Consider the following 14,487-nt stretch of genomic DNA (forward strand, 5'->3'; position numbering starts at 1 on the left):
AATGCACCACATTTAAGATGAAAATTTCCAGTAATTTCATTTCAGTCAGAAACACAAATGTCCTCCTCACAGTAACATGAACAGAAAAGTCCAGTTAAGACTGATATTAAGGGAAAACCCCAGAACAGGGTATGAAAACTGACCAAACCAACAGATGAGAAATGAGGAGTGGATGCAACAGATCACAGATTCAGTTTTTAACTTGTGTAGCCTCAGAACAGATGGATCCCAGCTTTAAAAAAAGAAAAGAAAAGAAAAGTCTAATTGAAATTGTACCCCTTGCGTGTTTCTCTGTACCCTCACAGTTAGCCTCTCATGCGAGCTCTGACATTTGATACTTGTGAAAAACATAAATTGCGTGAGACCGACCGAAGGAATTTTTCTACTTTGTGTTTGTGTGAAATGTTCAAACGTGTTCAGATGCACATATTTAGAGAAGCGCACACATGGAGGCACACACTCTTTGATGTAAGCTCAGCTGCAGCCATCAGCCTCATTTCTCTCTGTCAGTGGTAAAAGCAGGCTCAACAATGGCTTGCCTTCATACCACAGTAACACACACACACACACACACACACACACACACACACACACACACACACACACACACACACACACACACACACACACACACACACACACACACACACACACAGTGTGTCGGACCCATAGTTGTGACTTCATGAAGAGTGGGATTAGTCCTAAGACGCTCACGTGCGAGGTACCCCTAACGTGAGTACTCTTATGCCAGCAGGCCCCGTCAGCCCAAAACACACATACACACACATGAAGGGGTGAAATCACTGCAGGGACATTATGCGAACTGTTATCAGATGTGCCAGAAAAAACTGAAAGCACCATTCCCTCATTTTAATGATGCATGGAGGACGTGGAACACTGGAGCCCAGCATGTGTACGGCAACACATCTCAAGCTGTGTAAATCATACCAGAAACCAACACGCTTCACATGTGTGACTCTGACCTATAGGATTTCACAGAGACAAGAGAATCCTGTGTGTCCGCATAGAAAGCCTGTGGGTTGAACAGGTGGCTGGCAGGACGGCTGTTTGATGGCACTCTCAAGTCTTTGCTTATCAAATCTGGGAGTGCCGTCTCTGTGCTTGAAGAGCTTCTCCTCGTAATTCTGGGTCTGCAGAGCATATAAAACTGCACCGCGGCCAGGGAAATATTAGAATACTTTGTTCGTTTTGCACGAGAGTTTTATCGGTTAATCCGCAGATTATTGACTTAATTAATAGTTAAATCATCTGATTTATAAAATAGTAGAAAATGGTGGAACAAAATGTGTATGTAATTACATTGCTTGTTTAGTGCGACTAACCAAAGTTCAAAGATAACATTTTACTAACATACAAAGATAAAGAAAAGCAGAAAATCCATACCAATGACAAGCTGCAAGTAGTAAATTACATAAATAATTACTTGATTAAGTAATAAAGTATATAATTTCTATGTTCCAGCCCTAAATTCCTTGTTTATTTTTGTGAAATTATTGGTGATTTTTAAGAAACTACATTTCATGCACTGCATGTTAAGCACTGGGTGATACTTCTTGGATTTTCCAGTGATTAAACAGGAGGTTTCTCCACTGTGCTCTTACATAAAGGAAAAATGATAAACTGATCAGCCAAAATATTACGAACCGTCGACGTTTTCAAACAACTTTTTTGATGTTCCTGTTTTCATGTTCCTTAATCAATATAGTGGTTTCACAATGGAAATTACCTGAAGTATTTCCTCCTGCGGTCATTAAAAATACTTCTCAATAACAGCCATCCGTGACAAGGACGCTGACGCAATATATCACACACCGAGGGCTCATCATAATCACTTATGAGAAGTGTCTAATTCTGTTACTCACGCATCTGCGAACACATGATACATGTTTGTGCACAGACAGACAGACAGAGGTGGGTTAGCTGAATTTAGCTGCGACTGCGGCTTCCAAAACATTTATTCTATCATAATCCTGGTTTAATCTGCCTTTCATCAATCTGGACTAACCCTGACTGAGAAAGTGGGGTATGAGTGGAAGGAGAGGTGAGACATGGAGAGGGTGCATGACAGGGAAAGCAGATCATCTTGGTCTTAAAACGTGAGCGAGAGCAACAAAGAAAAGACTTGTGAGAGTGATTTTTGTTTCTTCTTCTGATTCTGACACAGAAAGCTTCATTGTAGTCAATTAAATGTTAATCAGGAACAGTAGCTCAGTCCGTCCTGTGCAGACTGCGGGGTGGTGTAATTGAAAGAGACAGCCTCAGAAGAAAACAAATTAAAGTTTAAAAGCCCAGAGTCACAACAGTGAGTCAAATTCAGAGATATTACCGTCAAATAAACCAGTCAGATGACTGTTGACAGAGTGCAGGTGACGACAGGGAGTACAGACGGAGTTAATCTGTTCTTTACTTGCACCTCCACCCACACAAAACACAATGCACTGCTTATAATTGTAAACTTCTGCCTCTAAAAAAAAAAAGTTATGAACAAGATACCGCAGATAAAAAAAATATGGCTCGGCAACACACGCGCGGAGAGGGTGTGTGTTGCCGAGTGTGTGTGGTGAAAGGAGTCGATTACAGAGGAGGGAGAGGCAGCGAGGCAAGGGGCCCATTTCAGCAATGTGGTTATCAGAGAGACTGAGAGGCAAGGCCAGAATGGGAGGTATGTGCAGGCGGGCTCTCTGTGCGTGTACGTGTGCGTGTGCGTGCATGTGTGTGTGTGCGTGTGTGCGTGCGTGTGTGTGTACGTGTACGTGTGCGTGTGTGAGAATGTATGTAAAAGCAAAGGCAGACATGTTCACTGAGTTACTCTGTTATCAGCTGTCACCCAAACTGCAACTCATCCCCCCACCTGGTTGACAAGTTATCTGTTGCCAAGGAAACACATAAGTAACCCCCCCCCCCCCGCCCAAACACACACACAGATGTATGCACACATATGAACACAGGTTGATGGGGATGTTTTTGTCATATTTTCAATCACAACAGACACATTAGGGTTTACACATTGCTATCTGGTATGTGGACATCTCGGTCCACACAAATTACTTAAAGACATCTTTTAGGGAAATGATCTTATCACCTCTTCTGTCCAGAGACAAATCAAAAGTTTGATGCCACTTTCACATCTGTACAGTAAATATGTATCTCGGGCCAGCTGCTAGTTAGCTTATTTAGACAGAGCAAACTGGGCTGAGCGAGATGGGGGGGGGGGGGGGGGATGTGTAATTGCTGGTTTCCTATGTGTCTTATTTATTTTTGCGGAGCCAAACAGACAGTATGTCTTGGAGCTACGTGCCCAGAGCACGATTTTCCAGTCCTGCATAACTATAGCTTTTCTGCTCCGTGTAATTTATTGACTCTGAGCTAGAAAACTGTTCTTTGTTTAATCTTTCTGTGGGGAGGTCAAAGGTCAGGGTCAACAACAAAACAGGAGGTAAACCTGCAGCAGGGAGGAATGCAATGACATCTTCTCAAGGACACTATAGGACATTTAACCCTGGACCTTAAAGTTAAAAACTAGTCTCTAACCAGACAGACCACTTTTCTACCATACCGAGCTGAATATTGCATGTTTGACATCTGTACTTCTTGTATATCGCCATCTTGGTGTGTTTTTCTGGGGAAAATCTGTCAATGCAATGCTCCTACTATTTTTATTCACCAGCTCTTGATGATTTTTTTGCAACTTCAGCTGTGCTCTTTGCTGCAGTTATCTGGCTGGAACACCAGTTTCACGCACCAACAGTTGGAAAAGATCAGTTTAATCTGATGTTGACTAAACTGCTGAGCAAATGTTTTATAGTGTAAGCGGGCCTTGACAGCAGGATCAGAAATGTTGGTGATTCAACAGGCTCAGGAAAGATACTGAAACACGATAGTTCTCCAAGCTATACAACAACAAATAACTTAAAGTTAATCTTCGGGGAAATTTCCACCTATGATTTGTTAGCGTGCAAGCTGTGAAAAAAAAAAAAATCACAGAAAATTACTTACAAAAGATGTGCCGATATGCATTTTTGACAAAAATAAATAAAAAGATTGACTCCATTCTGATGCATTTACGGTAAATATGTAGCTAAAGCCAACATAAACCAACCTAGTCTCACATCGAAATGTGTAATAGTTACGTTGTTCCTCAGCACAAAACGTAGTTAGGTGGTTAGGTTCAGGAAAAGATCATGTTTGGGTTAAAATCACTGTTACTTACATAAGTTAAATACATTCTGAAAAGTTTAATCACTTATGTTCCTCAAAATAAATCTGCATATATTTTCGCAGAAAGTCCCGTGCTTGATCCAACCTCCTCCCAACACGTACACTGTCCCTCATATGACTTCCTCCTTTGACAACCCAACGTGAAACGAAGGCGTCTCACAATTTCATAGCTGGTTTTTTGAACCTGAAACTACGTTTTGGGCTGTGGACCAGCGTAGGACTTACACATTCCGATGAGACAGATCTTAGCTCTATCCAACGGAAACAAAACAGCCCACCACCTCCTCCTGAAGTTCACTAGTTATGTGTTTGTTAATTTCTGTTCAAAAATTAAAGTGTAAAAATGATATGTGGCCTCCCTTTGTACAAAGCTCTGTTTGCCATAGTGTCAGGCCACTCAGTTATGTCCTGCAAGGATTTACACAACCTGTGCATGAGGCAAAATACCAACTCAAACCGAGCCCCCATGTCATGTAATCAGTCGGTGAGACACAAGTGTTTGTATTTGAGATGTTATCAAGGACTGGGCATGTGCAGGCAGCTGGTTTCTCTTCTGCTGTATGTGCACAAGACACACAACATATAAATCCTGTGACCTGTCTGCCTCCAACTATCATCATCATCATCATCATCATCATGTAGAGCCATTCTAAAGTCTTTTCAAAATATGTCTCCATTTCTGCCATTTTTGCAAAACACAGCTGAGCCACACTGAGGTTTCAAGACTATTCATTTCTCCTACAATGTCTCAAGTGTCTCAAAAAATGCTGCCGTGTTACCTCGATGGACACAAGAAGATGTGTAATTTTAGTAATAAGAGGAGAGGCCCACGATTTATCTCCATTCATTAGAGCCTACAACACATTTCAAGAGTTGTGCTTGAGAGGAGCAGCGGCAAGCTGCAGGGGAACGACTTGTTTTTGCTCACCACAGTGTTTTACATCTAGACAAATGAGGGACCTGGCAGGAAAATAATGAGGGATGGCGCAAGAGAGCGAGAAAAGGGAGTGGAGTGCAAAAAAAATAAAATAAAAGAGGAGTTCAAGCAATGAAGGAGAGACAGAAACTGGAAGGAGGGTTAGCCTTTAGCCAAGAACAGGCTCTTAAAAATTAATTCAGCGATCTGAATTCATCCCAAGTGCACTGAATAATTGAGAAGTGTCTTTGAGGAGAACAGATCGTGTGGAGGGTGACATGGGTGGCGAGTGACGCAGAAAATTATGGGAAAAAGAGGGACAGAAACCAAAATATGCTCTTTCTTGTCCATCCTTTTGACAGCCATTTTGTACTAAAGAGAGATGCAAGTCTATACTGTACACACAAGCACACACAAGAGACTCTTCAATTTGCCTATCCGTGCATGTGTCGCTGTCTTGACTAATTATGACAGAAAATGTGAGGAATACTCACACAGTCAGATGGACAAACAGTGAGACGGTGGAAGAGAGAAAGAAGGAACAGATGGAGATACTTGTTGACATAACCACTTGGCCAAAAGTATCTGGACACCTCAGTCCACATGCGTCTGTGTATTTTTGGTTTGTTTCTTTTTTCCAATCTTAGACAATAGTGTGACTCTACTTTTGTGGCATAATTTGGGGAAGACCCCTTCCTGTTTCAACATGACAATACCTTATGCACACAACCAAGTCTTTAAACCTGCAATAACGGATTCTTTTCAACATGTGGAGGCACTGGAAAGAAGTTGTGAACACAATGTTGACAGAAAACCAGCTGCTTATTTACACATCATTAGCATTCTTATTAGTCACGTTTCTAGCCACCTCTAATGGTGGATTTGTTTTTCCAGCTGAATGCTCTCATCATTTTCAGCTGGAAAAACAGTATTCTTGAAGATTAGACAGCTGAGCAAGGAGCTCAATCTCGAGCACTGTAATGCTCGGGGGTGCTATAGATTCAGGTCAAAATTCATCACTATAAGCGACCCATTACACGTTACACATTGTTTTCACACCATCTTCGATCATAGCAGCTTTAAGAAAACTGTTTCCCCTTGTTCGGAGAGGAGAAACCATGACCTCAACCGTAGCCAACACCTTCATGATGAACTTTGGCACCGACTGCAAGCAAGTTACATTACCAGTCATCAATGCTATCCTACAAGCTAGGTCACAAAAGCTGGACAGAAGTCTTTTTCAGCTGTTATAACAGCAGATTAATGCCTGTGGTTTTAAAATGACATGTGCAGCAATCACATTTGGGTTTCATGTTCAGGGGTCCACATACTTTTGCCTATAGAGTAATTTTAAATCTTGATAGAATAAAGCTCCTGAGGCGGTTCAAGAAAAAACATGTCCATAGATTTGAAATGGAACTAGAACAGAACCTGAGGGTTCCCTCACGCAGAGGTTGGCTGCTTGAGGTGATACTGCTCAGACTTGGAGGGGAGCCCGGAGCAGGTGGGTTCCCGTAACCTATCGTCCCTTTAGCCCAACACACCCTCAAGCCCCTCCACTGGGAATCACAGCCAGGGGGCACTTGTAATACACCAATTTAGAGCAACACACACGCACAAATACAAACACACACACACACACACACACATATCAACTTCCCCCTTTTTTCCCCAGCGAATCTTTTTTGGTATTTTCTTCAGTATTATAAGCGTTTCCTTACTAGCCAGTCCTCTCATGTCGACCTCAGACAATGTTAAAGTTGGAATTCCAGCCACTCCCCATGTCCTGCAGTAATATTCATGGATGACACTGGGATCTTATCACCCAGATAAACTCCCCCCCCCCCTCTTTTCTGATGAACCAATGAAAGGACTAATGGTTTTGTGTTGTTGCATGAGGCCCTTCCATTTTGTCCTGCTCTGATAGGAACAACACATTATTTCAACTCCAAAGAATCAACACTTTGAGCCTATATGAGGAGCTGTTTCCCATACGCCTCCAGACAAAAATCAGATGGGGTGATGTGTGAAGGGTAGCCTGGTCACAACTGTGTGTGTCTGTTCCAGTTGTTTTATCGATGAACCTGTTTTTTTGTTGTTTGTTGTGCAGTTAGGGCTCAGATGAGTAAAGCTGTGTTTAACTTTTGTGGTTTCAGCTGAAAAGCGCCTGTAAATAGCCATCAATTACAAAAGGACTTTAAGATTAATTTACATGTCAAATGAGCTCACACTCACATTGATCACAACTTGTTGCAACCCAAAGCTCATAAAGATTAAGTAATCTAATGGAGAGATTCTAATAAGTAAAACTACGAGACCACTGCAGAGACTCAGTCATGAACCCCAGCGATGAACCTGAACATGACCAGACAAGTGCACTGCATATGTCTGTGCACGTATACAAACGTATACGAGCTGGAGAACTCTGTGTACCATTTACTGCATGTAGTTAGCTGTTAAAATGTCTTAACCTTAAAAAAGAGCATGACATAACTAGGTCTCAGCCCGTGATGGCTAGCTATTGAGAGCAGCGGGCCTGTTACAGCAGGGTTAAGTAATACTAGAGCACAAAGTTCACTCCAGTCAGGAAAACCTGCACACATACACACAACGCACACATGTAAGCATACACTCCCACGTGTACTTGCACAGAAATACACACAGGTGCACCTAATCTTTGGTTTATGCAAAGACACACACACACACACACACACACACACACACACACACACACACACACACACACACACACACACACACACACACACACACACACACACACACACACACACACACACACACACTCGGAGTGCTATGTGCTTGTTTACAGGTGCTATTTTGAGACGCATATTTTGAGTCAAAGAGTGAAATGGAGAGCGAAGGGGCTTGGAAGAAGTCCTTGGACACAGGTAGTCCTCTGAAAACCTGGCTCTGCTGTCTGTCTTTGGTTGCATTGGCTTTTATTTGACTAAAAGCTAACAGCAGCTTGTGACATATTCAGACTGAGAAGCCTGCTCATCACTTTGGAGCTGTATAAACCTGAAGAAAGGTCTCCGTTAGTGAACTTCATTTAACCTCATTTGTGATACTGTGGTGTCACAGGTCAGTGTTTGAAAGAAAAACAACTTGGGTCCGTACTGAAAATAGTGTTTTATAAGAAAACTAAAGAATTTAATAAAGTTAAGATTTACCAACAGGCCATGTGTAACACTAAACCTCTGACAGCATGGCCCTCATGCCCGAAATTCCAGGGGTAACAACCCTGCGTGGTGACGGCGAACCTGGCCTTGACTTAGTGAGGCTACGCACACAGCCTCCTTCTTTGCTGTTCGCTGAAACATATCACATAACAAAATTTGAGAAGCTCTGACAAAATATGGCCTATAGGCTCCACACCCCGTGGGACTGGTCTTTCAGCTTCTGATGGGTGTTAATCTCTGCTCTCTGACCTTCCTCATTTGCTCTTTTTCACAGGTCCCATATGTCTTTTGGGCGACTACAGCCATGCCTTTAAAATGAAGCTTTACCATTAACAGCTCGCCCAAACTCAGGGCAGCCCAGTGGTTATGTAATTCCCCCATGGCAGGCTCAGCCACCTTGGCAGTTGTCTACCTGACCCAAGAGACTGGCAGATCCCTGCCAAGCTTTACATAACAAATGGCAAACAGGGCAAGGCCTCTGTGGTTACAGTAGCATGATGGAAAGTTATCTTCTAAATATACAAGCGAAACCATGAACGCGTAGAAGCATTATAATCTCACGGGCACAAAAAGACGCCGTGACTGCAATGAAGCACGCCGACGTTTCACAGAGGAGGATCCACATAAAGGAGGTCTTCTCAGGATTCACACACGCAGCATTATTGGTGAATGGTTTTGTTTGCATTCAGCTCCTTGGTCCATTAATGGATTAGCTGCTGTTCAGTAACTGTCTTATGTAATTGTATCATTCTCTGAGCGTCTTAAACGGGATTGCATCACTCAAAATAGGGCACTGTGTCTCCAGACAAACTGGTTTAAAACGTTTGTTTGCTCCAATTCCAGCCAGCAAAGGAATACCACGGTACATCAGAGACATCAGAATACAAAAAAATCAAAAAAATCTAATGCAATTTCCATTCACATTTTCCAAATCTTTTGGAGATATTTGCACACAATGTCCAGGGACCAATGAAGATTTTCATATTTTGTTCAAAACAATTATGTAAAGGTCATCAAACCCGCCACTTTAAAAGATAAATGATCCTAAATGACGGCCTGGTGTAATTTTCTCTCATTTTCCCTGTTTTCCCACTGATCTGTAATTTCCATTAGTATGATAATGAGAGGAATAATGAGTGCCAGACTTTCCGAATAGACGCTCGTAAAAACAGCGCTGGCAAAATTGTGTGCGTGTGACTGTCTGTCTGTGCGTGTACGTCAGTGGGTTTGCGAGCCACATGCTTTTTGTTTTTGTTTTGATGGAGGAAGGAGGGGGGCTGGGTGGGTGCTGGGACGACTCCTACCTTCCATCCTGCAGAGCTGTTGCTGTCGCCTTTGTCTTTGAAGAAGGGGATAGATCTGACCATCCAGTCATAAATCTGGGACAGCGTCAGTCTCTTGTCCGGCGCGCTCTCAATGGCTTTGGTTATCAGGTCGGCATAAGAGAGATTCCCCCAGGCGTTACGGCGGGATGATGCTTTCCTTGGGGTCTGCGCGGCACCTAGGCTGCTGGGGGTCAGGGCACCAGCTGTGGCCGGCGGGGAGTGCGTGGAGAGAGGGGAGCCTCCGCTCTCCTGTCCGGGGGAGGAAAGCGCTCCATCAGCAATGGGGCTGTTGCTGCTCTGGTCCTCTGTCGCCACGCCAGACACGCCATTGACACCAATGGCCGTATGGGTGGCGTTGTCCTCTTCGTCATCCTCTTCCTCGGGTATGATATCTGTGTCATTGCTCTCCGCTTTCACCGCGCTCAACTCCGGTCGTGGCAGCGGCCAGGTGCAAGATCTGGGCCGCTTTTGGGGCTCAAAATCCGGGTCGATGACTACGTCCAAGTCCGGGAGTGCGTCGGAAAACGGAGCCTCAGCCATTGTCTCCAGCTCCAGTCACAATCTCGCCCCCGCTGCCAGGTAATAAAGTTATAAGACAAGAAATGAAGAGCTGTCAAAGTCGCGTCCCATGAATGCGCGCTCCCGTCCTTTGTTGCTATTCCACACCAGCGAAGTCCCAACAGGGCCAAGAGCAACTTACTTCTTAAAGCCTGTTGAGGATATAAAGAGAGATTTAACAAACCAAAACCAGAAGATGAACGCGACACACAATACAGCGGCTGTGTGTTTGGGTTTAACATCTGTCAATGAAGCTACACTAAACTAAAATGACCAAAAAAAAGACAAATGGATTTGAAGTAAGCTCTTCTCCTCTTTGAGCTTCACTCCGTTTAGAATGAAACACTGCTTGCTCATTAATAGGAGCTCAACACAAAACCTGGTGCACGGATCTCAATCCACCTACTGGAGATCATCGGCTGGAGACAAAGTGCTCAAACCTCCTTTCTCTGGGAAATAAATCCTCCCCTCTGAACACTTTAAATGAAATACCTTGCACGGCCAGTCACTTGCGCTCCGTGGTAGCAAAAAAAAAACCCACCAGGAGACTAGATCCCGGATTGTCCACAGCCACTTCCACATGCCATCTTGACTCGTTTGTCTTTCACTCCTCAAGTGCGCTCTGCGATATTAAGACAAATAGGATGGACGCAGGGCAGGTCGATGTGGAATAAGACTGCCACCTCACTCCGGGTTACTACTGGATCTCGATTTGCTCTCCACACAGCACTACACACACATATCCACGCACTCACACGCACACACGTACGTACGCACACAGACACCCGAATGCATGCGAGTCGATCCAGGGCCAGCCCCCTGGATCCTGTGCAATGGGAGGATCGCCTTTTAAAGAGACACGACAGCCCAGCCTGACGGCGCTGTCTGCGAGCAGGTGGAGACAGGGACACGTCCTAACATGTTGATGTGCACAGAAATAAATGGGCTCAACAGAAGAAGACGAGGGAAACACTTCAGTCCAGTAATATGTTAATTTCATGGTCCAATACTGTGTCTGAAATCATTTCTGGCACCACAGGTGTGCTTCCTTATTTTTATAGATTCACCTGGTCATAAAAAGGCAGTTCAGGGTTGCAATTGATGGGTATTTTTCATTGTCAATTCATTGTGTGGCCCATAAAACATCCGAAAATAGTCAAAGATAACTATTACAATTACTGATGAGTCAACACATCAAAAATGCTTTTTTTGGTCTGTCCAACAGTGCAAAACACAAAGATGCCAAGTTTAGACAAGACAAAAAAATACTAACAAATCAGTCACTTAACAATGACTGCCAATTAATCTAATAACTGACTAATCAATTATGCTCATCGACAAACTGTTTCAATTAGTCTTAAAGCAGTATTTTACAGATAAAGTGCTGGAATAGAGGCAGACTTATGGTCATCGTCCCAACGTTTATTTCTAAAGAAAGAATGCGTACCGTGATGTATTCTCTTCAATTGTACCAGTAATTCATTAAGAACATCATTATAGAGAAAATATTCCTTAAGATCTTAAGATCTGAAACAGCTTCTTACTGCATATTATAGTATCGTCTTTTGGAATATTATAAGAGTTTTACAATAATTTTCCACCAGAGTCAGATAATTATTTAATACTGTTTAAAACACCATGAAAGATGAAGAGTATTCAGTACTAAAAGTTCAATGGCTGATTGTGCCTTTAATCAGCGAACCAGGTTGTCAATCACGCCTATCACGGCTCCCAGACCACGCCCCTTCCGTAGTTTCATGATGACGTCACCCCGTCACCCAGAGATAAGGGGAGAAATCCTAGATGGTTCTCCGTCCTGTAAGTGATGTTCTGGACCTCCCCCCACCACCTCCTCCTCCTCCTCCACCTTGACTGGATCAAAACAGCCGCGGCCACTTCTCCTTTGTTTCACCGAGGGCTGCCTGCCGTGCGAGATGCGCGTGCTCGCCGTTTCAGTGCAGGAATGCGCGTTCAGAGTTGACCATGACAAGATATCACTTGAATATTATTGGATGGATTTATTATGCATCAATGTGTCTGTATTTTTTTTTTGCATTGTGACACAACAATATGTAACTGTATGTTACTGTGATGTGTCTGTTTACAGTTTTATTTTTTATGGTGTCCTTGTAACATTTCTTAGATGCAAGTAAATTCATCCCACTGCAGTTTATTATTATTTACTGCTGAAAACACAGCTGCAAACATATTGTATACGAGCCTTACACGTGTGTTTTCAGGGTGATCTTCATCACAACCAGAGCAGAGAGACAGGCTCTGTTTGACAATTGTTTTACTGTGCTCGTGGACACACATTTACGCAGGCAGATCGGTGCAGCTCACATGCTCATGTACAGCAGCAGTCTGGAGTCTTTACTGTACAGGATTACAGGAGGTAGTCGCTCTACACGTACACACATTGTGTGAAGGTTTTTGTTCCCTTTACATCAAAGAGAATACCTGATGCAGCAGTTTGGCTCCTGCAGAGAACTGTAGAGTTAACTACTCTGGATGTACAGCGAGAGGTTAGGATGTCTGAGTGAGAGTTTGTGTCTGTATGCAGAAAAAAACTCATGCACAGTGACTGAGACAAAGGCTTTTCTATCTCTAAATGACTTGTATCAGCTTTTAAATATATGAACTGATAAAAAAAAATGTTGTGTGCTGCTCGAGAATTTGAAGTCGGATTTTGTTTGCTATTTTTGCAGCTGGCGATCATTCAGAATAGCACGACATTTGTTTGGCTTCCATTTTAAATATGATGAACCTGATGCATTGATTAAGGCCTGCAAAGGTAAAAGTAGTTGATTTTTTTTTTTTAATAATTGTTTCAGGACCAGTCCAAAGAAACAATACAGGCTTTCAATGATTTATTTCTCACTGATTCTGCTCCTATATATGCACATATTTAAAACTGGCTTTTTATTCTTTGACGATTTTAAGGTTCAGGTTGTTCAAGAGTACGTACCAGTATTTGTTTTTTGAGTGCCACCTTTAATTTACCCCAACTGATTAGATTGTTTGGATGTCTTTATTATTTTATTTCAATTGACCAAACGCTGACTTCATGGCATCTTTTGTCCTGGCACAAATATGCACCTGCACACTTAAAATAATGTGCAAATTTCTCTTTTTTTTCAATTATTCAAAAAAAATTCTTTAAACATGCATTGATCAACTGTATGTTATGTGAAAATAAAATAGATAGATAGATAGATAGATAGATAGATAGATAGATAGATAGATAGATAGATAGATAGATAGATAGATAGATAGATAGATAGATAGATAGATAGATAGGTAGATAGATAGATAGATAGATAGATAGATACTTAAATATTGATAAAAAAAATATTAAATATAAAAATGCACAGTATATACAATAAAAATAGTATGTATAAAATAAATGTCAGGCATGTTCCTTAAATACCCTGCTATAGTATTTCTGGCACTGGACCAATCAATTCTGCACTAAAATAAACCAGCTCCATCCTACAGGCTCCTGTTTAAGGCCACAAAAGTGTCACACAAGGACATGGCCGTGCACACAAGTAAACACACAGAAACCTGAATCATTTGTATTTACCTCTTTTTTCATTCAAACAAACAACTCACAGGCTTGAACAGGTTGGAACCACTTATATAAGATGTGATCCAGAGAAAATGTATTTGATCAGCTGCATCAGGACAATGTCTGACATCTAGTAATTTGTCCTTGACAACTGTTCTTTCTCAAAACTTGATTTCATTATTTTAATTTTAACAAGACCTTCTGACATCAAAGGCTACCTTGAAACATAATTCACATTTTAGGCCTATTAGAACATATTGTGTTTTATCTAAGGGATGTCAACCACACAATATTCCTGTGTTCCTATTTCCAGTGATAAGTCGATGAGAAAGACACAAAAGGTGAGCCGTTTCAGTTTTTCCCCTCCGTCAGCATGGAGTATCAAATCTGTGGTCCAGAGGGGATGGAGACGAAGACCACTCCTCTAAGCCAGCGTGAATCATCCAATTAAGACAATCACAAAGCAAGGCGGCCATCTCTGTTTGTGTCAGATGTTTTCCCCAAACGACATAATGCTCTGATTGGATTAGGGGCCTCGGCATAGAGCATGATTGATTTGTCTTAAATTGAAAGTTATGGTGGGGTAGACATGGATCCTTGCTGTTGAGTCAAGCACTTTTTAATGAGACATGTTATATTCATGTATCTGCGCACACACCTTAACTGTGCTTCATTATA

The 14,487-nt window shown here is 42.3% G+C and overlaps 1 protein-coding gene across 1 annotated transcript in view; it reads right to left on the bottom strand.

Annotated features, from left to right (window-relative positions):
- Positions 1 to 11,037, bottom strand: part of foxo3b (forkhead box O3b) — a 42,019-nt gene extending 30,982 nt beyond the window's left edge. Inside the window, exons 1-2 of the mRNA XM_069721677.1 lie at positions 10,731 to 11,037; positions 9,660 to 10,390 (exon numbers count right to left, since the gene is read on the bottom strand). Coding sequence (XP_069577778.1) covers positions 9,660 to 10,220 — 561 coding nt within the window. The 5' untranslated portion in view covers positions 10,221 to 10,390; positions 10,731 to 11,037. The remainder of the gene's footprint in view (positions 1 to 9,659; positions 10,391 to 10,730) is intronic.
- Between the last annotated feature and the right edge of the window lie 3,450 nt (positions 11,038 to 14,487).

The sequence above is a fragment of the Brachyistius frenatus genome, unplaced genomic scaffold, assembly GCF_029030835.1.
Source record: "Brachyistius frenatus isolate BFR_SWC_R1_liver_20210118 unplaced genomic scaffold, ASM2903083v1 Contig_270, whole genome shotgun sequence".
Lineage (NCBI taxonomy): Eukaryota > Metazoa > Chordata > Actinopteri > Embiotocidae > Brachyistius > Brachyistius frenatus.